The sequence below is a fragment of the Dendronephthya gigantea genome, unplaced genomic scaffold (assembly GCF_004324835.1).
Source record: "Dendronephthya gigantea isolate DGI-Jeju-01 unplaced genomic scaffold, DenGig_1.0 000001F, whole genome shotgun sequence".
In the NCBI taxonomy this organism is placed as follows: Eukaryota; Metazoa; Cnidaria; class Anthozoa; order Malacalcyonacea; family Nephtheidae; genus Dendronephthya; species Dendronephthya gigantea.
Window position 1 is genome coordinate 1,203,392 of NW_021163011.1, and position 27,876 is coordinate 1,231,267.

At 35.5% G+C, this 27,876-nt stretch overlaps 1 protein-coding gene across 1 annotated transcript; it reads left to right on the plus strand.

Annotated features, from left to right (window-relative positions):
• The first annotated feature begins 21 nt into the window (after positions 1-21).
• Positions 22-27,857, plus strand: LOC114526165. Its single transcript, XM_028547690.1, has 21 exons — positions 22-216; positions 4,993-5,022; positions 5,153-5,308; positions 5,729-5,765; positions 6,464-6,590; positions 6,681-6,818; positions 7,644-7,819; positions 7,916-8,090; positions 8,793-8,984; positions 10,460-10,690; positions 11,393-11,431; positions 11,737-11,922; positions 20,816-20,962; positions 21,524-21,736; positions 22,181-22,420; positions 23,024-23,761; positions 24,282-24,415; positions 24,734-24,873; positions 26,100-26,197; positions 26,800-26,962; positions 27,396-27,857. Exons 1-21 carry the CDS (start codon positions 168-170, stop codon positions 27,488-27,490), a joined length of 3,504 nt encoding a protein of 1,167 aa, XP_028403491.1. The 5' UTR covers positions 22-167; the 3' UTR covers positions 27,491-27,857.
• The last annotated feature ends 19 nt before the right edge of the window (positions 27,858-27,876 follow it).

A 27,876-nucleotide genomic window follows, 5' to 3' on the forward strand; every position in this document is an offset into this window, starting at 1 on the left:
AATAAACATTGCAAAGTAACGTTCAAAGTTTAGTTCAATAATAGGCTTTGGCTTTCCAGTCTTTCACTTATCGAGTCAGCGTTGGTTCCTGTCGTCTGGGAAGACGCTTTATCGCTTTTAAAAGATAATCAATATTCCAAAAAGACGCCATAGCTTTGTAGTATAATATGACGTCTTTATCGACCTTCATGGTTGCTGCTTTGATCTGTATAGTTGGTATGTATTTTATAAACTTCAGAATAGGCAAAACTAGTTGTACTTTAAACAACGTTGGAAAGGGTACCTATTTAATTGTTGCAAATATTTGAAAATTTAATGCGAAAACTTCAGTAACTTCACGTCGAGTATCCATGCAATCGAATGTAGGTATAAATGTAGCAAAATATTTCAAGAAAATGTCTAAAGCCTGCTTACACGATCCAATTTTGTCGGTCCAATTTACTTCTAACGTATAGAATGAAGTGCGTTTACTCTGTTATTGACAATGCAGTACTGCATTGCCTTATATATAATAATATGATTATTGAATCAACTGATATTCAAACATCCTTCAGAAGTGAAGTGGATCCGATAGAAATACAGTAGATCCTGTGAACAAGCCTAAATAATGAATTAATTAACATTTAAACAAAATGAAAAGGTAAATGAAAAATAAAAGCAATAATACATATACAATATATACAGCATAGCACCTATTGTGGTTAGAATTCAAGTTAGAGCATTGCCAATGTTGTAAAATCTTAATTTAATTTTTTTTCAGCATTATATAAAGTCCAGGGCTATAAGCTACCATTTATTATAGTCCATTTTGTATCGCTCTTATAATTTACTTATATTGATTTAGCTTCATTATATATCATCTTGTCTTTTAATATTTTGGCTTTTATTATTAAAAGAAGGATTTAAATTGTGATGGAATTTGTCTTTAGGGCTGTATAGCTTAAGACTGTTTAATTGGGGGGTGCATATTGTTTGCACATTATGTTTATATACCATAGGAACAAAAGCTTTTAAAATAAATCAGTCAAGCATAAGATGATAGCATGTAGCTTCTAGCTACGGCCCTGACTGTCTTATGGCCCTGAACTGAGTTTGTATTTCGTCAATACTTTCTGTGCACATGATGACAATCATATACTGATGTTTTAAAAATAGTTATGTCTTGCACTATTTTATGTCTTATATTGTATTTGAGAAAATTGTGAAAATTTGTGTAAATTGAGAAAATTGTCTTTTATCCATAGCTGTCTCAATGCAATTTCGACTAATGTGCAGTAGCTATATAGCTAATCAATCACCTTTGACAAATAAATTATTGGACATATAAGACAGGCTTGTGGTATAATGTGTAAGATGGTCATAGCTAAGCTGATTAATAGGTTAAGCATTTTGGTGGCATTTTGTAAAATTTGACTATATCTAATGTGACAATGAGCAACTATTATTAACTTCCAGCACTGTGGCAATGCATTAAATGGAACTTTGCCTTCAGTAAAAGGTATTGCACTTGTTAGCTTCTCTGAGCCTTCAGAGAATACGGTGGAATATTATTTGTATACAACTGTGTGAAACTTTTTAATAAAAGAATGGTTTTAAATCCCATAGGCACAATGGATGAGTGAATATAAAAAAAAAACATTTGAAGAGGGCTAGCCTTAACATATTTTTTCGCGCGAAAAAATATCGCCCAATTTTGGGCTGCCTATGGCCTTAACGACTCGAATCCTCGAGATTGATTACTGATAAAACTAATAAAAGTTTTTTCTTGTTTATTTTATCGATGATTATTGCATGACCACAACTTGTTCAAACATTGATATTATATCATTGCATCATATTTTGGAAGACTATTAGGGGCTGGATAACTGGTAAACTGAATATGTAATTATGCATACATCTAGCTGCTGCGTAATTGGCGTTATTGGAAAATATCGAAATATTGGTATCGAAGAAAAAATTCAAGAACATCGCCATCGATTATTTATTTATTTACATTTTACAAATCGGCACCATATGATATCTGATCACGGTCGTTACGCTCGGGCGAAAACCTATTTTTTGTTTTCCTAAATAATATTTATTTGCCTGCATGACATTTTTAACATTTTTAAAACATTTTTTTAAATACGAAAATGTTTGTTCTGGTTGGTCTTCCATGATCTTCAAACTTCTTTCTATACGGCCAAGACTGATTTTTCATTTCGATAGCGCAACTACAAAGCGGCTAGTGGAACTGGACCGTTCGTGGGAAATTTCCTGCCCTTTATGTTGCAAATGGAAGCCGTATCTTATAATCTCGGAAGATTCCCTATTAATTGTTTCGTATAAATAGTTTTTATGAAGCCTACAAGGCTACATACTTTAACTCAAATTAAACTCATTAAACTTAATAAGAAACCCGTATTTTTGTGAGTCAAATCCGCACGATACCGACACTTTTTCCATACTTTTACAGTAGCGTAGCCAGCCTGTCGATTTGTCCCGCTATGCTAATATTCTCGTGTTCACTGACTGTGAAAACAACAGATTTCTAAAGAAATGAATAATTATAATAACTCGAAATTTACATAGCGGGACAAAATCGTCAGGCTGGCTACGCCACTGTACTTTTATGGCCTTGTGTTAACATCGACATTACTCATTAGAAAATCCGACTTTAAATTTCTGCTCGCAGGCGATACTTTCTATTTGAATTTATGAATAAATAAACGACTAAGCCAAACAGCTTTGCATGCTTTCACCGATTCGCTAGATATGTTTTCAGCTTTGAATCTAGAGCATTTTTTGTGATTAAACGACGATAAAGCTATAATAATAAAATAAAAGAATAAGGTTTCGGCAAGAAACATAGAAAACGGGGATCGTAAAACAATGACGTCAAACTGGCGCTCCAATGGCAATTAATGCATCCGTGTAGATCCAATATGCATGACATCGAACGCGAATATCATTTGACCTGATCAATCCAACCAATTGGACTCATTTGACAATTTTTTTGGCGCGAAGAAATAACCAATGAGCCGATTTCGGAGGATCACGCATAAGCAAAATCATGCAAAAACTCAATCTTCTCACTTACCACATCGCTCTGCTCAGTTTACCAGTTCGCAAAATTTAAAGCTAATATTAATTTTGTTTAATCGAAAAAATTCAAAAAATTTCCATGTCTATCCAGTCTGCTAAGTAGGTCCGTAAGCCTGACCATCATCAGTGCAAATCAAACTTTGCGCAAAAAAGTATCAAAGTTTGATTTGCAATGATGATGGCAGTCGGCAGACCAGACGGGCCGAAAGCTCTAAACAAATTCACTGCTAAATTCACGCGGTGTTTCCACAAACAAACGTTTAAGAAAATAATATTGTAGCCATTAAATGCAATTTGACTTACAATTAAGTGTGCTTTTTTAAAAAAATGTTTAATATTAATAATTAATACAATGACACAATGATACAGAAAGAATTGATAGTGAATAATTATATAAACAACATATGCATGAGACAAACTAAATGTAACTCATGTGGATGATTTATGATAATAGCAAAGTCAGCATGGTTGTTATAATGACACAGTTTGTTGACCCTGTTCTTAGTGCAATTAAGTCTTGCACAAGTCTAATGTTTATACTGCATGTGTATTTTGCCGGCACATGACAAATGTTGCACAACCATGCAGCCGAATTAAATTTAAGGTGTAAATTTTATTTTCTGACGGTGAAAACCGATAAGGCGATATTTGCAAATAAGTAAAATATTAAATGAATTAGCCTGCAGGTACATCACGTAAGTATTTATTAAAGGTTTCGGTCCGTTAACCCGGGCCTTCATCCGTGCAATACTTAAGGCTGTTTTCCACTTACGCGTTTTTCATACGCACGTACACGCACGTAAAAGTTTAAATCCTTATACATGTTTCCTTTGAAAAAACTAAGTGAATAAATCGAAGCAACTTAGTTTTCTGCATATTTTAGTATGCATTAGTTGACCTAGATGTTATAAATAATAAAAATTTAAAAGCATTTAAAATTTTCCGTACGTGTACGTGCGTATAAAAAACGCGTTAGTGGAAAGCAGCCTTTAGTGAAATACTACAAGCTAATTTATTTATTGTGAAATCACCAAGCAAAATTACAAGACTGATATCATAAGTAAAATATTGTTTTCAGATAAATTTCAAGTCTTAAATTTCATATCTGAGACGATGTTTTATTCGAAATTGTGTTCTAACCACCGTTCTACAAAGCTTTTTTTTTGCTTCAGAATAATTTTAGGCTATTTTTTCGCTTTCATTACATTACTGACAAAAACAATGGCAAAATCTTTTTAGGATACCCAAAAGTTCGAAATGTGAAGAGAGGACTGGGGTTAGGGTCCGTCCCAGTCCTCTTTCCACAATTCGTACTTTTTGGTACGTATCCTAAATAGCCATGGGCATGGCCCAAAACAACTGTCCGCCATTTTGAAAACTTCCGCTCAGGCAGTATCGCGTCGTATAATACCCGATGGCGTCGTATAATACTCGGTCGCTCGCCCAATGTTATGCCAAAATTTCAATAATCTTTGTAATTTTATATAGAGAATAATACATGGATGCGCGGAAATATGGAATTTATTTCTCGTGTTCAGAAAGATATCTCACTTGTTCGCGCATGTATTATTCTGTTCATTATTTAATAAAAAACTGGGTTTTTTGAAAAGTTTTTTCCCCCTTCCTGATTCCACATCGGTGGATCAAACACGATAATCGCACATGTGTTATTATCGCTTTTCAAAATGGCGGATTCGTCAATAAAACACTGCATATTATATAATAAATAGTAATAATAATTTGTATATAGTATCGATAACACATGCATGAATTTGTTATTTTGCATGCAAAGCGCTTTCCTACAAATATAATAACTCATACAAACTGTCAATACTATAATTTCTTAATACTATAAATTCTCTATGAAAAATTACAAGAATGATATCTTTGTTTTTCGTATAATTTCAGGTTTATTGCTTGGACCAGCACAATTCACAGGTTAGAAATTCGTACAGCGCTTCACCCTAAAGAATCCTTAGCATTCAGCGAAGCAAAAGAAAACAATCAGCAGCATTTTCTTTCTAATGTATTTAACATCCAGTAAAACTTCAGGTTCTTTCTTTTGTAGATGGTGACTCAGCGGAATCTTGTTGCTTCAGGAAGAACGTTCCTAACAAATGCCACTTCCTTTGTGGTTACGGCAGTGCTGGATTTTTCGAACGATTTAAATGCAGAGCCAAATATTATGCGGTTATCAAGACGTGTGAAGCGAAAGACGCCATAGGTAGAGTATACCACTCAAATATCGCAAGTACATATAAGGCTTTTGAGACACCAGTCTTTTCACACAAATGTGATGAGCGCACCGTTGGCAGGAGTTTCACTGGTTGTGGCCTGGTTGATGCCCAATCAGGAAACTCCGCAACCCACGTCATAGCGTGGATCTTTTTTCGTACCTTATTTTTAAAATTATTGTTTGAGATGTTCCGACGATTATGCATCATTGGTGGGAGCCATTGATACGCCAAACACAAAGCTAAAAAATACAATGAAAGAATAAAGTTCTCCAATCACCGAGTGTCAATTCGTGTTGACTATCACTGGAATCTATGACCTAAGACGAAAGCCATATATAAGTTTGGGCATATGGTAACCTATATGAAAGCTCCAACATCCACTTAAATCACGGGTTATTTATTTTCAGACTATGTCAAAATGTTTGGCCGAAAGCTGACTGAATCGTAAGTTATACATATATTTTATTCTTATATGTGACAAGCATGTTTATGGAAAACTATAGCCTTTCAATGCTGCGTTTATTTTTGCTGAAAGATAATGATTGGGTTGCCTATTTTTCATGCACTCGCTCTTAAGTTATCCCTTTTATCAATATTATACTGTTTGGCCGAAAGCTGACTGAATCGTAAGTTATACATATATTTTATTCTATGTGACAAGCATCGCTTTCGTTGAAATTCCTCGGACTCTGTAATAGGCTGAAAAGGAAATTTCAACAGTCAATAAGTTAAGAAAATAGCGAAAAGAAAACGCTGCAAGGCAAATTTAATTCATGTTGCAATCGCTAAAAATGCAACTAGTTTTATTGTTAGTTTTCTGTCAAATGCCTGCAACATTAAATATGCACGAAATCTCATTATCCATGCATTACAATGAAAATTATGCGCGGAAGGCTAAAACCGCAAGCAAGTTCAATTTTAAGAGGTTGCAAGGCGGACCCCATATGAACCAAATCGCTAGGAAATTTACCAGCTGATAAACATTTCCCGAACTTGCGTCCTGTGTCTTAAAATCGTTCGGCAGTCGGATGGAAGATTTGGACATGCGTTTCACTTTTGGAGTAATAAGATCTTGAGTACCCATATTTACCTTCCAAAAAGGCGACTCGCTGTTTCATTTATCAACCCTTTTGTAATTTCAGAGTTGCACGAGGTTTTGAAGCTTTGAAGGATTCTATAAAAGCAAAACTAAAAACTGCCATAGGTTTCCTTGAACTGACGGTGGACGAATTATTGGAAATCCCACAGGACGTACTTGGTTCCTTACAGGTATACCCGACTATATATAGGAGTCTTTCTGAATTCTGAAACATATGTTTCAAACAAAACGTACTGATCGAATATATTTTCACTCCACAGGAAGGTTTAGAACATATGACCACAGGCCAGCTAACAGGAATTACTGATCGACTCAAGTACTTTACGAAGCAAAATCTTCATAATATCCTAACGAAAATTCCAACAAAAACGTTTAAAGAGTCTCTTGTTCAATTAAATGTAAGTCTTTCCATGTTGCTAATACGCAGTATGGTTTTGGTCAACCACTTCTGAAGAAAACTCTCTTTAATAAAGAATGGATTATAAAAGCACTCGCAGCACCAACACCAGTCTTTAAAATTTGAATTAGTTATGATAAGTGATCTTATTGTTCTAAAATGCGGTTCTTATTGTTTTAAAATACGTGTCCAAAGCAGTGCAATGTAGAAGTTATTCGTATTTCAGGCTCCAGCGTATTTTCGGGACGCTGTTCTGATATTGCAAATAGCCTTTCATTGGCGTTTCAAGTACAATTATTCTTCTAAATGAACCACTCAAAGTGCGTTTTGGAAACATCCTGGAATGAATTTTTAATGTATAATTTCGACCAAGTAGTGGTAAATTACGCTCTATGCTTTAACAGAAATGTGATTTCAAATGAATTTAAGTTTTTTTATACACCCTAGCTGTAGCATTGCACTTATTTGTGAAGCTAATCTGTTATCTTAACTATTTTAAAGTATCGCATAAATATTGCGAGATTGACTTTTTGATGCGCTCTTTAGCTAAAGGTGCATGGAATTATCTGAAAGGGCTTTTTTAGTGTTATTCCACTCTGAGAGAAAAATAGACCGAATAAAACTACTCTAAAATTGGATGATGTTACCTTTGAATTACTCTGTTTATGGAATACTATAGCCTTTCAATGCTGTATTTATTTTTGCTGAAAGACAATGATTGGGTTGCCTATTTTTCATGCACTTGCTCTTAAGTTATCCCTTTTATCAATATTATACTATTGTTACCCATAGCTGATTTAAAGTACATGTACGCTTGTATTTATAGCTGGATGCCGATTTCGACCACGATCAACTTCGCGAGTTTGCCCTGGCAGGGCTGCGCACGTTTGGAGAACATCTTAGCGACTGGACCAAAGAGGCCTTCGATGAAATGGATAAATTACTTGCAGGATTGGAAACTTCCGAAATAATAGAAATCGCCGGCGCAGCACTTCGCCAGAGGTGAAATCTTTTATATTCCAAATTTAGATTATTTATCCGTGCCTAGAAGCTTGCGTGCTGCGTTAAATATCGATTAACCTCTATTTCATTTATTAGCAAAAACATTCTCTGTGATGTTCCTTTTAACGGTGACCAAAAACGCGCGTTTCTCGTTCCGGCGAAGAAAGCATTTGGTGAAATTTCCGGCTGGGATGATGCGACCGTCCAGAAAATATGTTCAGTTCTCGAGATTATTCCTCCCACTCAGATGTTGAAAATTTCTGCAAAAGTGGTAAATAATAATTTGTAAATGTAATATAAGTTTCTTCATGACCTTCAATGTAATATGGCTCCTATGGAATAGCACGGCTGTTTTGCCAGGGAGAGGAAAGTGGCCCACATCGTAGCATTATGCGTGATTGATTGATGACGAATTTCCAGAAATGTAGCTAAGAATATAGTTCCGTGATAAGTAAGCGTTTAGATATATCACTGCATGGGTACTGAGGCACTAATATTAATTATTATATTATATATATATATATATATATATATATATATATATATATATATATATATATATATATATATATATATATATATATATATATATATATATATATATATATATATATATATATATATATATATATATATATATATATATATATATAATATATATATATATATATATATATATATATATTATATATATATATATATATATATATATATATATATATATATTATATATATATATATGGACTAATATTATTAAATAATTATAATATATATATATATGTATATATAATATATATATTATATATATATATATAATATATATATATATATATATATATATATATATATATATATATATATAGGACTAATATTATTAAAATAATTATACACAGAGCATATATATCCTTTTTATTAGAACGCGAAGTACTCGCCCAAATGCATTTCTTATATTTCGTTTTTGCATTATTCATAGGTTGGCCGGACTGTAAAAGTTTTCTCTGACAACAAGTACTTTGTTCCGCAAACGAGAGCTCTTGTATCCAAAATAAAAGAGGCCTGGGGCAAGGTAGACTCGTGGGATGACGTGAAACTGGAAGACCTTGGCCAACTGATAAAAGGACTTGAAAAGAAGGATATTTCTATGTTAATTGACAACACCGTTAAGGTAAAAATCTGCCATATCGTACGTAGTGTAATTTGTAGCACGGAAACTTGCGCCTGAGCTATATGTTGTATGTTGTACATATGCTGTATGTTGTATGTATATTGCATGTTGCCTGTTTTATGTTATATGTTGTATCACTTGTATCACATGTTCCATGTTACATGTTCCATGTTAAATGTTATATGTTGTATCACTTGTATCACATGTTCCATGTTACATGTTCCATGTTAAATGTTCCATGTTATATGTTCCATGTTATGTGTTTTATCACTTGTATCACCTGTTCCGTGTTAAATGTTCCATGTTAAATGTTCCATGTTATATGTTATATGTTGTATCACTTGTATCACATGTTCCATGTCAAATGTTCCATGTTAAATGTTCCATGTTTTATGTTATATGTTGTATCACTTGTATCACATGTCCCATGTTACATGTTCCATGTTAATGTTCCATGTTATATGTCCCATGTTATATGTTGTATCACTTGTATCACCTGTTCCATGTTAAATGTTCCATGTTATATGTTATATCACTTGTATCACCTGTTCCATGTTAAATGTTCCATGTTAAATGTTCCATGTTATATGTTATATGTTGTATCACTTGTATCACATGTTCCATGTTGAATGTTCCATGTTAAATGTTCCATGTTATATGTTGTATCACTTGTATCACCTGTTCCATGTTAAATGTTCCATGTTAAATGTTCCATGTTATATGTTATATGTTGTATCACTTGTATCACATGTTCCATGTTAAATGTTCCATGTTATATGTTCCATGTTATATGTTGTATCACTTGTATCACATGTTCCATGTTAAATGTTCCATGTTAAATGTTCCATGTTCCATGTTATATGTTATATGTTGTATCACTTGTATCACATGTTCCATGTTAAATGTTCCATGTTTTATGTTATATGTTGTATCACTTGTATCACATGTTCCATGTTATATGTTCCATGTTATATGTTCCATGTTATATGTTCATGTTAAATGTTCCATGTTATATGATCCATGTTGTATGTTGTATCACTTGTATCACATGTTCCATGTTAAATGTTCCATGTTAAATGTTACATGTTATATGTTCCATGTTATATGTTGTATCACTTGTATCACATGTTCCATGTTACATGTTCCATGTTAAATGTTCCATGTTAAATGTTACATGTTATAAGTTATATGTTACATGTTACGTATATTTAGATTATTTGACTTGAGTTGAGGTTATATATGGCAAATAATTTACTTTCATTATGTCTTTTGGTTTCACGCGTGTAACGTCATAGATAACGTCATAGATAACGTCTTTTTGCCTACCTGGAGGACATAACCCAATTCGTTTCATTTTCTCATTCCTGTGTACCATAGCGTCCAAACATTTATTTCTGACCAGCCGTCAAATAACTGATCAGTGAAGCACTCATTAGTCCGATGGAATTAATTTCCCTTTTTATCATGGTTCCTAGGGAGCGTTAAACGCAATTGGCAAGATCCATTGGGATGAAGGAAAAGCCCGTGAATGGGTGAAGAGGGTTAAGGCAATCTTGGGAAATCCTGATAAGTGGTCAGTTGCAAATTTGAAGGGACTCGGTCATGCCACAGTAGCTTTGTTGCCATCGGAATTACAGAAAATTGGGAATACAACGTTACACAAAGCTTTGAAATACCTTAAAGATGTGGAAGTGCATGTGGATCAGGTACGTCTGTATATGCTGCAGAGACCTGATTTCTAGAGATAATTGCAAACTGGGGACATCAAGTGAAGGAAAATGCCACTGCAAGGGCGCTACTATACTGGGCTTGGGGAAAGTAAGATCAGATACAAACTGGGGACACCTAGTGAAGGAAAACGTGACTGCAATGGCGTTACTACTGGACCAGGGGAGAAAATAAGGTCACTTACAAACTGGGAATACCTAGTAAAGGAAAACGTCAATGCAAGGGCGTTACCACTGGGCAAGGGGGGGGGGTAAGGTCACATGCAAACTGGGACACGTAGTAGAGGAAAACGTCAGTGGATGCAAGTGCGTTACTAATGGGCTTGTGGGCGAGGAGAAATAAGGTCACTTGCAAACTGGAGCCTAGTAAAGGAAAATGACACTGCAAGGGCGCTACTACGGGTTAGGGGGAGGTATAAGATCACGTTTATCGTTTTCACGTTTGATTCATTGGGCGCATTTTCTGTAATTGTGTAGAATTGCTGCGGGTTTACTTTAATGTCATGAGGTGACACAGCCAACTGTGCTCGTGCTTGCCTCTGCATCTCAGCAAAAATATTTTCTTCTTAAGACGTTTTCATCTCCGATTACAATTATAATCTACCAGCCTATATATAAGATTTTTTTAGGATATGGTAATAATATTGATGCTGATAGAGACTTTTCGTCCGTTTAATTTAGGCGCAAATTATTGTCCAGAAGATCAAAGCAATAAAAAAGGTATGTTTTGAAGGTATATTGGTTTTATGAAAGGATTATTACCGATAATCACCTTAGCGGATTTTTCAAAATGGCCGCGAGTTGTTTTTGTCAAGTGACAGATAAAGAAATGTCGAGAAATTTGTTTACGTTTGTGAAATTATATTCCATCAACTTTGAAATAATACTAAAACAATTTTTGCCTATAGAATAAAGACCTCCAGGCATTGTATCTCACTTCGCCTTATATTGACTAAATGTATGGGTCAACACACACGTGGCACGGCACAATTACCTGCAGAAAATATGTTTTGTTTATTTATTAGCTTGAGGATATTAAAAGCGACGACTTGATCGCAATGCAAAAAGTCTTAGATGGTTTTCTGTCTTCTGATATCGGTCGATTATCTTCACTCGTCGTCACAGCTGCTTTCCCGGAAATAATAATTGTAAAGAAAGTCGCCAAGTACCGCCGCCTGTGCCGTGCTGTTGCAAGAGCTTTCATTCGGAAGGTAAGTCAAAAAATTTTGCAATCTATGCCATGCACGTGCGCGGGGGTACTAATTCAGAGAACTTATAACTGGAAATACACACATGCCAAACACCGTAAAGTAAAAAACAAATTCCGAATCAACAAGAGTCACATCTTGAGAGTCACAATATATGAATCAAGCAAGACACAGGTTGAGACTGTAAATTTTCGACTTTATTTCAAAGTCATTTTCAGACAGAATGAAATACAATAATTTTTTTTTCTTCAAAAACACTTCTCGACATTCGACCTGAGGGCCTTTGTCAGGAGAGTTGGTATGAAAATGGTAGTATGACAATTGTTTTGTCTATTTAGGCATTTGTTATACCATGCACATTTGATACTAATCCGACTTAGTTCATTCAAACATGACAGCATCAATGTATGAATTTACTGCGACCATGGTAGATGGAAAGGTGTCACATGCATGCCCACCGCACACCTCCACTCTGTTGTAATGGGTTTGAAAAACTCCGTGTAAACTATAAAGGAGCTGTTTCACCTAATTGCAGTTTTTCATTCAAAATCATTGCGAAAACCAACAAATACACAAAGATATACGTATCAATACAATTACCTAAATACTGTTCCCGTGCCGCGTTCATGCATACAATCCAAGTCTAAATGTTGCCTGTCTTGCAAGTCATTGTTTATTGTATTAAAACCTCAACTCTAAAATCTTCATCTACTAGCTGTGACTGCTATATCAAAAGAAAGTAGTCTGTCTCAAATACAATTGACGTAATTTTATTTCAGTCTATAATAATGGCCCGAAAAATACTTTGGATAATTCATTTTCTTCAAAGCCACATATATATTCTATATGTGCGTCGAAAAATTCTTCGCGACTTATTCCACCGTCCTTGTTTACATCAATTAAGTCGAAAGACCTGACCACGTCATCATCTGGTGTATCAGGAGCAATTACTTTGAAATAGACTGCGAATTCATCCAACGAAATTTGCCCATCTTGGTTTGTATCGATGGCATTAAAGATTTGATTGTGAATATTTTCGCACATAGCTCTTTTTTCCTCTGGCGATTTTGCTAACATCATATTATTCGCTTTCACCGCCGCTTCTTCCCTGGGAATTTTAACTCCTGGGACAAATCCAACAGCATCTGCGACAAACATAAATGCTTTGTAGCATGATTCAGCCCGCTCGCCAGTTGCTTTGCTATATTCATTTACTTTTTTCGCCATGAGTTCGTAGTCCTCTCGCGAAATATAACCATCGTTGTTTATATCTAGGCGAGCGTATCGTGTTCTTAGTTTACGTAGGCGAAAAGCTATCTGGGAGTCGGTGGGATTCATCGCAGCTAAATTCTTAATATTTACGACGTTATTACTTATCTCGTAGCCTTTAATGCTGCAAATTCAACTCGCGCCGTATGCAATAATGATACTCCCAACGTCGTTCGCAAAACTATAAATGAAATGGCTTTGTCCATGCACAAGAGTCTTGGGAATGGATCTCATTGGTCGATCGGGCGTCGTTAACTGGCACGCAAGGACAATATCTACGCTACACTTTTAAGTGCGAGAGGCATAAGAGGGAGTGACAAATATTAAAAAAATGTCGTTCGTACATGCATTTCAGTCTTGCACGAACCATTTTTGGGGCGACTTGCAAGCATGTAAATCCGTAACGGCAAATGTTCGTTGAATGATCCATTGTATGACTATAAACAAGGTGTAAATGGGAATAACTACGCAGAGTCTTTATCCCGGAATATTGAAGCTCTTAGCGCGATGACGAGTTTGAAATTATTGTTGATAGAAAACCTCTTTGTTACTGAAATAAAAATAAGCATTAAGCAATTTTATAAATAATGAAAAATTTAAAGAATTAAAGTTTCAACGGAACCGAGAGAGGGATATGCAGCCGAAGGAAGACAAAAAATAACTCACGTTTTATGGAATGACGCATGCAAGCTTGCTAAATTTAATGGCAAAATTGAAGTTCTTGAATGTATCACTTGAGAGACTAGGTTATATAAATACTTCTGTCAAAACCAAGAAAAAAATGAGGCTTTAATCGTTTAGATCGATTACGCATGAAGGGGGGTCTTACGCAAGACTTTGTGTTTAGTTATATAAAACATGCATAAGATTGAATTTATTGTAAGGATGCAGAGGGAATAAAGATTCATTCCCAGGGTAGTGATGTTTGTTATAGTCACTGGCCACGTCTAAGTAATATAATTTCCGACACCAAGAAAGCACTTATTATACATTTCTCCTCATGTATGACAGCTTAATGGAAGAACTGTGAGGTTCTTTAAGTGTAAATTACAGCCTATATTGTTTGTCTAAAACTTGCCATTTTTAAGCAAAAATTATCGCGTTGTAGCTTGTAACATTTACGTAACTTGCTCATATTAAGCTCAAAAACAAGCATAATGCAGGCTCTCGTGCATATCAACCTTTTGTATATACATTTTGCCCTGTCGAGCACTTAAGTCTTTGCGTCACGAAAAACTCCATTAGGATTGATGCAATATATAAGATTATCAAGTACCACTCTAGCTCTCAATGTGCGAATATTTTTCCAATGCTACGAATGTAAAAAGTACCAAATCTGCAAGGAGAAAACGTGAAATGTGATTAGGAATAACTTTTCGAATACAAATTACATACATGGTAATTAACGCTACTCTGGTTTTAATAAATGAAAGTAATCACCACACAAAGATTAACTTGTTGTTCTACTTATTATGCATATCTTGTATTCTGTTATGTTGTCAATAATTGTTGTAAATAATTATTTAATTCATCGAGTATTACCTCGCCTGTATCATATTTCTACTTTATATATTTCATAATGTAAATAACTATTATTTCAAATGCTTAATTACTCTTGTGCTATTCAGATCATATGTTTTAAAATGGCTGTTATGCTGACGCGAAACAGAATTCAGATTTCGCCAATCACATGTTTTCTCGTCTTAAACTCGCGGCGCATGCGCCTAATTCACAAAATCGCTCCAGGGTGTATTCGGGCGGAATTAGTACCCTCCGAAGCGCCGGCTCGGGCTCAAACGTAAATTTCCGGTTTTGCCGCCGTTGTTGAAATGGTCCTCGCGAGAATGTGTAGCAACTTGGACACGCTCTCGGTCCGTTAACCCGAGATCAACCTAATTTGCAGAGTGCGTGCACAGATCCCTCAGATTTTATTAGAGATGCACAAGCAAGGGTCACTAGCGGACTCAAAATGACAAACACAGAACCAATGCAAAAGGACTATTTTCGATCAACACGTTGAAGTTACTGTTACTGGGTCGGTGAATTACGCATTTACCCTTCACTTGTCCCTAAATTGGTCGTTTCTAATATATATGACAATTTGTGCATGTATAATACAGCACTTTTTTTCACAAAGGCTTCAGAAAAGAAAGCCAGGCCAAGTGGCAATCCGGCAGCTTCACCACACCATGCATCTCCACCGGCGTTAATAAATAAGTGATAAATTAAATTCTTTTCGTTGAACTTAAAAACATTCGAATGAATTTCCGAACATGCAGTTCGACGTCTTTTCGGACTGCAACTTGGACTCAGGGTCGCCAGATTACTGAAAAAAGAAGCCAAACATTCTTGTGGTCGGCCGTTTGATTTTTTTGTTTGAAACAAAGAAAACAGCGATTATTCAGTAATCTCATGGCAACCCTCCTTGGACTTCTCCCCGCAGCCTGATATTCTGCCTAGGGGGATTTAACTATGCACATTTTTCACCATTTTTAATCGAGTAGTTTATAAATATTTCAAACAGTTTTACAAAATTCATGAAGTTGTTTCATATTTTCAAGTTAAAATCTTCATTAGACATAAATGCACATATAACACTAAGTTAATAGCAATAAGCTACATACAATCATACCTTTGCGTGCGTGCGTGTTTATAGCGTGACTACATGCATGATCAGATACATTGTGATCTAATTTAGTAATGTGCATGGTGCAATGTCACACAACATGGAAACTTTGTCGCTAATCGCATAATATAAACCTCATAAATAAACCTCATAATACTGATAAACCTAAATATATCGGAATCTAGTCATTTTAGTTTATTGTGAATTTACATGTGCCCATCCAACCTCGTACCCAGGGTCTTTACCCTCCCCACGAGTAGAGTAAAGAGACCCTGGGTACGAGGTTGGTGCCCATCTTGGTTTGTATCGATAGCATCATAGATGTGATTGTGAACATCGTCACACAAAGCCTTCAGTTCTTCGCAATATTTTGGGTCGGGTGGAATTCATTTCGCCTTTTTTTAAACTTGTTCTCCTATAGCCTTTTAAACGTCAAACCTGTGTTGCGTCGAACGCAATAAGGGAGGTTGCTCTTCATAAATGAAGCTGGTTGGTCGAAGGTGCCTCGTGTACTGGCACGCGTGCGCGATATTTCCAGAGCGCGTTTAAATGTGATTGGCTAGAGGACTGTTCGACTGTTCGTTAGGAAAGATACTTTCTTCAAGATGATAATTTTTAAGAAAATATGTACCAATTAAACACAATTCAGTTTAGTTATTTGAAGTAAACCTCAACATCTGATTAAGCAGACCATGCAGTCAGAATCATTATAGAGACAGGCTAACTTGTTCAGAGTAGACACCCCCCGAAATGTTTTAAATCGTTGCAAAATTATTTTCGCGTAAAATACAACTGTAACATGTCGAAATCGAAATCGAAACTTTCCTCTAATTAACTGCTGGAAGTTGCTTCATTTTGATAACTTCACTTCTTAAGAAGCTATTATGTCTCCGTGCAATATAAGGTATATGTTAAATTAATTATCATGCACCGAAGATCTTATTACTAATAACCATGAATAAAAACAGAACTTTTGTTTTTGTATATTTACATGACTGAATATAACGTCGCCCACTGAATCGAAGATACTTCACCGGGCCTATAGGATATTTGAAAATTTCATGCTGCATAATGTTACAAGGTCAATATCGACGAGGAAATTACTTGGGGAACATGTCACATAAAATGACGTTTAAAGTAAATATTATTATGACCCTTCGAATCACAAAATTACTTTTCCTTTCATGAGGTGACAGCCCATGGGATTTCCTGCCAAACAATTGTACTGTCGTACAAAGTTCAAGTGTCACGACTCAAGAACATAAGTTCTAGGCGGATACTAGTTTGTGTCAATCGTTTCTTTGTTATATTTTTGCTTTAAGCACTTAAAGTCTTAGGTCACGAAAAGCTTAATTCGAAGTTTTGAGATATGGCTCACAGAGTAATAATTTGGTAATTGTACTTTAAGTTGTGAACAAGTTTCAACATAGATCGATTAACATAGATCGTCAACAAAACAAAATACGAGAGCTGAACTGAGCTTCAAACGCCAACCCACACTTGTAACCTACAACGCTGATTGGATAGTGTGGATTGCACCACTTTGTATATGGCGTCTACAAGATCCTCTCAAATTTTATTATGAAAGGATGTGCACAGCAACAGAATCCTCAGTTGACTAACGGAGTAAAAGTCATTTGAAACGTTAGGAAACTCAACATTACGGAACAGACTAAGAAGACACGACAGTAACGACGAAGACTAGAAGAAAAAGCAAAGCAAGAAGAGAACATTAAGAACATTAGTCAAAAATTGTTAAGATCCTACTACCTCGCGTAGAACAATAACCGTTTAACAATAATATTATTATTGATGCTTGTCATGCATAGGCTTAGCTACCTGACCATCATCGAGACCATCATCCCGGCCACAAAGAAACATGCGTGCACTAAAATAGTAAATACTTTTTCCCTCATTTAGAGACCGGTCATTGTATATAGCGGGGTTGGGGCTAAAGATAATTAAAGTGGTGGGGTATAGTAAAAATAATAAGTAAGAGAAGGTAGATGTAAACTGGAAATTATACAGTTTTAATAAAAGATAAAAATCAAGCATGAACTGTACAATGATATCTGTATTGCCTGGGGCATTAGTGTTTAAATCAATACAGTGTCAATATTTTTTTCTCATTTAGAGACCGGTCATTGTATATAGCGGGGTTGGGGCTAAAGATAATTAAAGTGGTGGGGTATAGTCAAAATAATACGTAAGAGAAGGTAGATGTAAACTGGAAATTATACAGTTTTAATAAAAGATAAAAATCAAGCATGAACTGTACAATGATATCTGTATTGCCTGGGGCATTAGTGTTTAAAATCAATACAGCGTCAATATTTTCCCCTCATTTAGAGACCGGTCGTTGTATATAGCCGGGTTGGGGCTAAAGAGAATCAGAGTGGTGGGGTATAGTCAAAATAATAAGTAAGAGAAGGTAGATGTAAACTGGAAATTATACAATTTTGATAAAAGATAAAAATCAAGCATGAACTGTACAATGATATCTGTATTGCCTGGGGCATTAGTGTTCAAAGTCTATACAGTGTCTAAATTATGCATGGCTTTAAATGTGTGTACATTGTTATTAAAACTCAATCAGGAATGTGAAATGTTTCAAATAGGCTAATTGCAAAATTATTCTGTAACTGTAACATATCAAAATCTAAATCAGACTTTCCTCTAAGTTGTTTAAATTTGATAACTTCACTCGTTAAGTCTTAAAGAGTTTAGTTCCAAAAATAGTTCCATGCAACGTCGCTGACGCCCTTCGGTGCACTTCGACGATTTATATTAAATGTTCACTGTCGTATCAAGTTTTCAGCAATGCTTTTTTATTCAGAATATTATATCTAAGACATGAATACACAAATAGTACAATAATATATCTACCGATCAATAATGTATCCACCGATCTTAGAATGTGTTTATCAAGATGCAGGTCTATATGCCAGAAATTTCCATAAATGAATCATTGTACAAAGAGTCTATATCTTCAAAATATTCATTCTACTGTGACGAAAAGGCTGTCCGTCTCAAATAGAACGAAAGTCCACTTAATTCAATCTGCTAATGGCCCAAGAAATACTTTGGATGATTCGTTTTCTTCAAAATCATGCAAGTACTTCAGAGATACTTCAAGAAATTCTTTGCGACTTATTTGACCATTCCCGTTCACACCAATCAAGTTGAAAGATTTGACGGCGGCGTCATCTGGCATACCAGGAGCAAACATTTTTAAATAGATTTTAAATTCCTGCAACGAAATGTGCCCATCTTGGCTTTTATCGATGGACTCATAGATTTGGTTGTGAACATTGTTAGATATGACTTTTTGTTCCTCGTACGATGTTCTCAAGTTCGCTTTCTTTGCTTCTCTTCCCAAAAAATTCTTACTCCTGCAGCGAATCCGAAAGCATCGGCGGCGTACATAAATGCTTTGTGGCATGATTCAGCTCGCTCTTCAGTTGGTTTGCTATTGTCATTCACTTTCTTTACCCCAAGATCGTAGTCCTCTCGCGAAATATAACCGTCGTTGTTTACATCTGGGCGAGCGTGTCGCGTTCTTAGTTTTCGTAAAGGTATATACTGAAAGCCGTCGGTGGGATTCATCACAGCTTATTATTTTTGCGATATTACCTTATGTGGCCTTTCAAAACGTCGAATCAAAGTCGCGTCGAACGCATTATTGACACACCTAATCTCATTTCCAATGCTAAAAAGGCTCTGGCTAAATAAATCTGATTGGTCCATCTAGCTTGTTTACTACCACGCATGCGCAATAACGCAGCGCGTTCAAGATACTTTACCAGGCCTAGGATATTTGGCTACGCCCTTACATCGTACCGACCTCGAAGGAGCACTAAAATAGAAAATATCCCCCCCCCGTTTAGGGACCAGTTATTGTAGATAGCGGGTATTGGGGCTAAAGAGAAAGTGGTGGGGTAGCCAAAAAAATAAGTATAAGAGAAAGGAGATGTAAAGAAACTTACAAAATAATGCTGCAATAAAAAGTATAAATCAAGCATGAACAACAATGATATCTTTATTTCGTGGGGATATTAGTGTTCAAAGTCAATATAGAGTGTCTAAATTATGCAGGTATCTAAATGTTTACATTATTACGTTAAAAAGTACGTCTTATAGCTAGAAAATACAATGATCAAGCATTTTGGGGGTTAAATGCATAAGTAGGCATTTGCCTCACTTACATTTAATAAAATTATCATGAAATTTTGTAAGTAATGTTTACAACACGAGCGCCCGTGTTGTAAATAACTTGTGAAATGAATTTGCAATCAATAAGATTTAATAAATATGCAAATCAGTTACATGGACAAGTAGCTGTATTTTCCGTTACAACCACTAGTGTTTGTAACTGATTTGCATATTTATCCATCTAATTTATATGGGGTGTGCAGGGTGTGTGCATGCATGTGACCTAATTCACGAATAATTTATTCTCATGAATAATTACTTTCACAAGTTCAGATAAGCGTAATTCAACAGCTTGTTGAGTGTTGATAGTGAGTGTTTTAATTGTAGTCACCCAAAAATATGCAATGCTTCAAAAACTTGCAAAAATTCTTTTCAATTTTATAAACAAAAAAGGCTTAAATTTAAATTAAGATTTCTTACATGCATGCAGCAACCCGTCACCATTTCAAGCAAGCAATTTCCTAAGCTGTACAGACCGAAGCATATGAAATGATTCCATGAGTTGATACTGGAACTGGAGAACCGAGTATTTTTCATATTTTATATATAATGGGTGCCTTTTTAATACTGCAGGTTTCGTATCGATGCATTAGCAGCTCTTTTATTGCGTACATTTATTCCTATATGCATAATGATAGGGGGGAAACCACCTTCGAGTTTGAATCTAATTTCGGGATCCAGTTCGACTTAGACTTCGATAAACTTTATCGCCACTACCGATGCATATGATTTTTTGCGAGCCGCCAGAGAATTTCTTATAACATCTGATTTATTACTTTCTCTCCTCAGTATAAGGAAAATCCTAGCGCAAATCAAATCGGGATCTTGAAGAGTTTCGCAACAGCTTTAACCAGAGTGGAACTAAATGAAACGGACATAAAAAATGTTGTTGGTGATTTGGAACGGCTTGGTGTAATCGACTGGGATGTGACCCAGGTACGAGAGAAGATGTAGTTTTAAACATACGGTCGTTTTACTGGATATTGGTTGTTTGTATATACATGCATAAACTAGAAACTGGATGTTCATGAGAGATCTTCAGAGAGAGGACAAAACAAGAATTATGATTCACTTTATACTAGCTATTCTAAATTTTGATTGGTTTATTTATCTGGAAATAACTGCATGCTAATACATATTAATTTTAGCGTGCACATCTGTCTAAACGGTTTATCGGCTGTCATGCAATTTTGTAAACAATATGCATCGCGGTTTTTAAAAATGATTTTCGAGCGCCTTTTTTGAAACTAAACGCTAAAAACACGACATCTTTATAAATAAGTAATACCGCCGTCAATGTTCTCTACGCCTAATATTTTGAGGCCAAAATATTTTTGAAGACAATCTATTTAACTGTAAACAAATTCCTAAGAAAATCCCTCAGTTTTAGCCGAGAGCAGGAAAAAACTAATTCTATAATTGAAGATGAAAAGATTATTTTGCTCGACCTCGTCCAATAGTTCATTTTTATTTACATTTCGTAAAACTATTATACAGACGTTGGAGTTAATGCAGCGGATCAAAAGAGAATGGGGAGAATTTAATGATACAGATAACAATGACGAGCCGGTATGGGGTTTCCGGAACTTAAAGAAATTAGGAAAAATTGTTGTTGGATTGGCGAAAGAGGATTTGCGCGAGTTGTCAGTCAGAGGAATTGAAGACGTCATGGAGGTTCTTGGACAAAACACGGGATGGAGTCGCGGACAGGTATATATATATATATATATATATAGATATATTAGCAGGTTAAATGCTTATACACCTTTTCAGCTTGTATGCAAATTAACCATTCCAAATCACATTGTCTGAAATGGTTAAGATTTATTAGCTATGCCATGGTCACAACATCTGTATATGCCATTACGGGCGGAAGTGTATAACCAATTTACTTACACACTTATGGACATCATGATACAAAAGTATACAAAATTTTTCAACTTCGCTTGGCTGTATTTTCGGTTCTTTGCAATATTACGCAGCCAAAGTTGGCAATTGTACTGAGTTTAGTATGCTCTTTTTGGAAGTATTTTTTTGTCGCCTAAGTGAAAAGTTGCTTTATTATGCAAGTGGCCCATTCATTATACGACTGAAATTAACAGAGCTAGTTTCCCCCCTTTTTTAAAAAATCACAGAACTTTCACAATTTTTCAGATCGTCGCTGCCATGAAGCGGGTGCGCGAATATTGGGATGTTAATAATCTTCATTTCTCAAATTTAACTGAGACCGACATAAATGCACTGGGCGAATTTGTGACGGGCCTAGCCCTGAAAGAATTGGAACAGCTGCCAAAGAACGTTCTACACATCGCTATTAGAAGTCTTGGCGAGAAATTCGATATTTCAGAAGATAAAGTGCGTTCTCGGGCATACCTTGCTATTCAGCTTATTAAGGTACAGTTTAATTATTAGTGTATAATAATTATTGCACCGGGGTTTTGCTAAACAGCGGACCATTTCATACCAATATTGAAAATCATGAAAACCACATCACCTTAGCATCAAATGTGGTATAACAACTGCGTAAAATAGACAAAACACTTCTCGACGTTTCGACCTAAGGGCCTTCAGTTATAGGACCTGAGTTATTCTAACGCTCCTGACAAAGGCCCTCAGGTCGAAATGTCAAGAAGTGTTTTGTCTATTTTAGGCAGTTGTTATACCACATTTGATGCTAAGTTGTTTGAAGACGCTGCCACGCTGTTCCCTGGTTATATTATAACCACATCACCATGCATCTTATAATTTATATTTTATACTTTTTCAATCCTTACATTCTATACAAATTCGTGGGATCGTAGTTTTTTTAGTCGCCATCATTACAGTTTATGATTCATCTGACTTCAAAAGGCACCCTTTCAAAAATGCTGGCAATGAGGGCATTGCCATCTCTACAAATGTCCAGGATCCGAGTACCTATGCTTTGAAATGCTTTTCAAAGAATTCTATATATACAACAAGTTATGACCTGTGATATTATTCTCTTTGCCTGTCTAGAATGAAACTGGAACAGACATTCTCAATGGCGTACAAGTTGCAGAATTAGGAAACTTACTAAAAGGGGTTAACCTCGCTGTTTTCAAACAAATAACCAAAGAGGGTTTCCTCGACAATTTGCATCAAATTACTCGCATAAAGGGCATGAGTGACGGTCGTCTGTGGCAGATTGTAGAACTAGCGAAGAAGCATTATGAACAAAGCGATGTGGGCAAGTGGTTAGCCTCTCAATGGCGTGATTTGGGTCCTGCATTAAAGACACTACGCGCGAGTGAACTTCGTCGTATCAGCAAGGACGCCTTTGATGAAATGGTTGAAGAACTTGGTGATCTCGATATTTCGGTTGAGCAGGCACAAGCTTTGATCCAGGCGGCTAAAGAACATTGGAAACAAGGTGATGTGGCCAAATGGACAGGAGAACAATTGCGAAAGCTTGGATCTCTCGTGAAAGGCCTCGATGCAGCGGAAATTAAACGCCTATCTGAAGATCTATTCAAGGAAGCGGTGGGCGTCTGGGGCGAACGTCTCGATTTGACGGACGAAAATCTCAAAGCCTTGGCGCAAAAAGCAAAAGAGGTCTTTGTTAAATCGGATGCAAAGAAGTTCGTCGCAGAGCAGTTGAAAATGTTAGGACGAATTGTTTTGGGTTTAACACCTGAAGATTTGGAAAAGCTTGAAATTAATAATATAGACGTTGTTGCCGCCCTTGGAAAATGGAAAGGCTGGAATAAGGAACAGGTAAAATTACTGAAGAAGAGACATGCGCTATATTATTATCGTAAAGTTTTGTATTGTTGAAAAATGTTTTAAACTTTACCATGACATAGTGTGTTAGCTAGGTCTCCTTAAAACTTCTTGAAAACCTCGGACATATTTTTTTCAACAGAACAGTTGTACGTCGCCCATCTTTATGAAAAACATTTATATTGCAGGGGCCGGTTGTATCAAGCCCGTTTAGCTTAAATGGTGCATGGATAAGTCAAAATTAAATAACCCTCTTACAACTCTCTTGAATGAGTCAACTTGAATATTATGCACTGAATATGTAGTTGTAAACAGTAGCTTCGTATTAACGTTAAAAACATTTTGTTCGCTTGTTAAATAAAACGGCAAACTTGCTTTCTATTTTAAACTTATCCACCGTTTAAGCTAAACGGGCTTGATACAACTGGCCCCTACAAACGAGCGTCCATTATTTTATGCCTATTCATGGTCAAAACGTTATTGCTATGCTACGTTTTACGTGTTCTTTATTAAGCTCGCCGAGCTGGGGCCTAAGATCCAAGAGTTCCTAACAAAACAAAATTGTGCCGAGTGCTACACGAGCCTGGGTTATCTGGCTAAAGTCTTGAAACCTACGAATATCAGACTTCTAAGCAAGAAAGCTTTTGAGTAAGTATTTTTTTATTGTCACACTGTGAAATGCATAGTTTCTAATATGGATCGTATAATATATTCTGCTTAATAATATTCTAATATAGATCATAATCTATTCTGCCTTTGGTCTGAATTTAAATAAGGTGATGTTTCTTTCTCATTCAATTGAGATCGAAGATTACCAGTACGCAAAATAATTTTTTGGGTCTGGTTTCTAACTTTCTGGTTTACGCCAGGTTTGGTAACTTTGGTTTGCTTCAATTTTGGTCCAGTTAAGTTTTCGTCTGAATCTGAATCTCGTTTATTTGTGTAAATAGAACCATTGTTTCTTAGGTTTTGTGTTAAACTGTTTGCGGAAATTGACGACTTGTCGCAGGAACAGCTGGATGCTTTGGCCGAGAAAGCCAAATCAGTGTGGGGTTCATCTAACCTGTGGGAAAAGGCTCAAGTCAGCGAACTCGGAAATATAATTCGTAAGTCTTTCGTTTGCTACGGTGAAAGGAATATTGGTGTAGTTTCTGCTAGGGATGAGGCCATTACCGCAGGGATTTTTCTAAGTAAATTCCATCACTGCACAAAGCTTACTTTTAATTCACGGTGACAGGTATAACGTTCACGACACATTAACGGTTCGGGTTCAAAGAATAAACATGTTTTACAGAATTTTTTTTTGCTAAATAATATGCAAAAGACCGTTGTTGTGATAAATTTTCGTTGTTGTGGGACGTTGTTGCCAAGTATCGTTGTTGTGATAAATCCTAATCTCTTTTATCACTTCAAAAATCTTATTTATATATCACTCCACAAATTGGTCATCACCACACTTTATTATAATTTCCGCTATACCGTTGTGGACTTCCGCAAAAAAATGATATTAATTTTCCTATATATGGTCGCAATTAGAATGTCTGAGCGCTATGCTAAACCTCAAGATGCATGGATATTAGCTTTTTGAATTTTTAAACAACTCCTACTACTATAATATATTCGACTTACAAGGACGTCCAGGAGATCAACTGACAAAGGAAAGAATAATTGTTGTAACACAGTTTTAAAATTATACATTCATCAAATTTTGCGCATTTAAGAGCGGTTTAGGGACAATGATATAATTTCTGTATTCTCATCTTTTGGGGACATTCGTATATACATATATGTATATATATATATAGGCTATATATATATATATATATATATATATATATATACACCCATTTGCAAAAACGTTGGCCGCAGATAGATAGATATATAGATACTCGAAGTCTAATTAGAGTTGCATATGATTACATTTGCATGGGATTTCAATCATATTACACAACATATGCATTTCTAATTAGATTTCGAGTATCTATCTATCTATCTGCGGCCAACGTTTTTGCAAATGGGTGTATATATATATATATATATATATATATATATATATATATATTTATATATATATATATATATATATATATATATATATATATATATATATATATATATATATATATATATACATATATACGAATACTGCTTAATGAGGTATATTAAGAATAATTTTAATCTTGATGCAATCTGAAGCCTCAACTATTTGAACACATAGCTAACTTAAGAACGACCATTTGTCTCAGACGTCCTATAATTGCATGTGATCGGTGGAAAGTGGAAATGAAGGTGTAAACGCAGAATAGAGTAATGATATTTCCATATGTTTTAGGTGGTCTGAAAAATAAGGATATCAATAAGTTACAAACTTCGGTTGTTGACGCCATTAAACCCAAAGTACTTCAAGAACTTGATACAAAAAGCCTGCAGGTAAACAATACACTGTTTTATAAAAAGTTTGTATCTTATTAAAGATTTTCTTTTTCTTCTTTATATTTTAAATACTAGATTATAATAAAAACCAAAGAGGAAAGGGTTAATATTTGAATAATCCATTTTCTGCGCCTCAAAAACAATGCCTATATGGTCCCTATGCGATTGCCAGTTTCTTCAATTCTTTGTTTATAAATATATACGACGCCATTTTTTGTCACGAAATTCAACTATCTTGCATGGTTGACATTAAAAAGTTTTTTTCCTTTTGCAGCGAACAAATTGCGTTAATTGATTTACTTTTTCTTCGCCTTATTTACCATCTATTAAATGATTCTAAATTAACAATATGAATTTCAGCAGGATATATTAATTTTAATTAACTTTACAAAATTTACAAACTTTGTAGGTTTAACAATAACAATATTAAGTTTAACATGGCATCGGCTAAAATTACTCGAAACTTTATGTATACCTACTCCAAAATAGTAGTGGCTGTATAACGCTGACGACATGGCTGTATAATGCAGTTATGCTGGCTGCATAATGCTGGTTGTATACATAATCAAGACTCGCGAATTTTTATTTTACCCCGCAAGGCTTTTAGCCCCGAACAGTTCCGTTCAATGGACTCAACTCAGGTAAATATGATCAGCGAAGCAGCAATTGGATATTTGAGTGCAGAGCAACGTAAAGCTGTTAAAGATGTTAAGGAAGATGACCCCGTTGATCCAAATCCCTGGCCCCAAGAAAGCTGCGCCGGTAAGTGGAATATGACATATATTCCATTCCACTGGAGCCGGAATTTTTCTCCCCACAGGTTCATGTATGCCTTAATGCGATATCCGGAACATTCGGGAAAAAACCGCCAGACCGATCCTGTTGTATTAGACAGATTACTGGTATTTTAAAGTGTTTCAAGAACCCTGCATTCAAGTATATCGTTATTTATATCAGCCTAGCACGGGAAATGCAGTTTCACCGCTATATTCTTAACGAAATACTCTATTTCAATTTATAATATGACCGGCCCTAGGTATCAGTGCCAGTCTATCCTAAAGGCTTCACGGATTGTGCTTGGTAATTATTTGGCATCTTTTTGCCATTTTTCGGGTGGCGACAAGCAGCGACCGCGTAAAAACTTGGTTTTTCTATACGTACAATTAATATAATCGTTCTCCTTACTCTCTTTCAGGCCCCGAATGCGAAACTTCCTCTGGATGTCACCAGCTGGCTGCAAACGTCCTTATTCTTATGGTTGCTTTGTTGATATACCTGACGAAAAACTAGTTCCAGGAATACGGCATGCACGCAAATTTTTTACATTGATGTAACACGTACCAAAACAATTTAACTATATATAAACGCGGTATTAATCACAATTCCCGAGACGTATATACACTAATAATATGACGTAACATGATTTGAAGCAAGTTTTCCACTAGCGATATTTTTCGCGCAAAGCGATTGCTTTTTTTGTCTTTGGTCAACTTTTTCTGGTTGCAGCTAAGTACTCTAAAAAGCAGAACAAAAGCAAATTATAGCAAGTGAAAAACCGGTATTTGTATTGGGGTTTATATTTGATATATAATGGGCGCCTTAAGTAACGTTTCTATCCATGCATGGGTATTTTATTATGAATATTTATACCGGGAGATTTATCCAGTTCAAGTTGT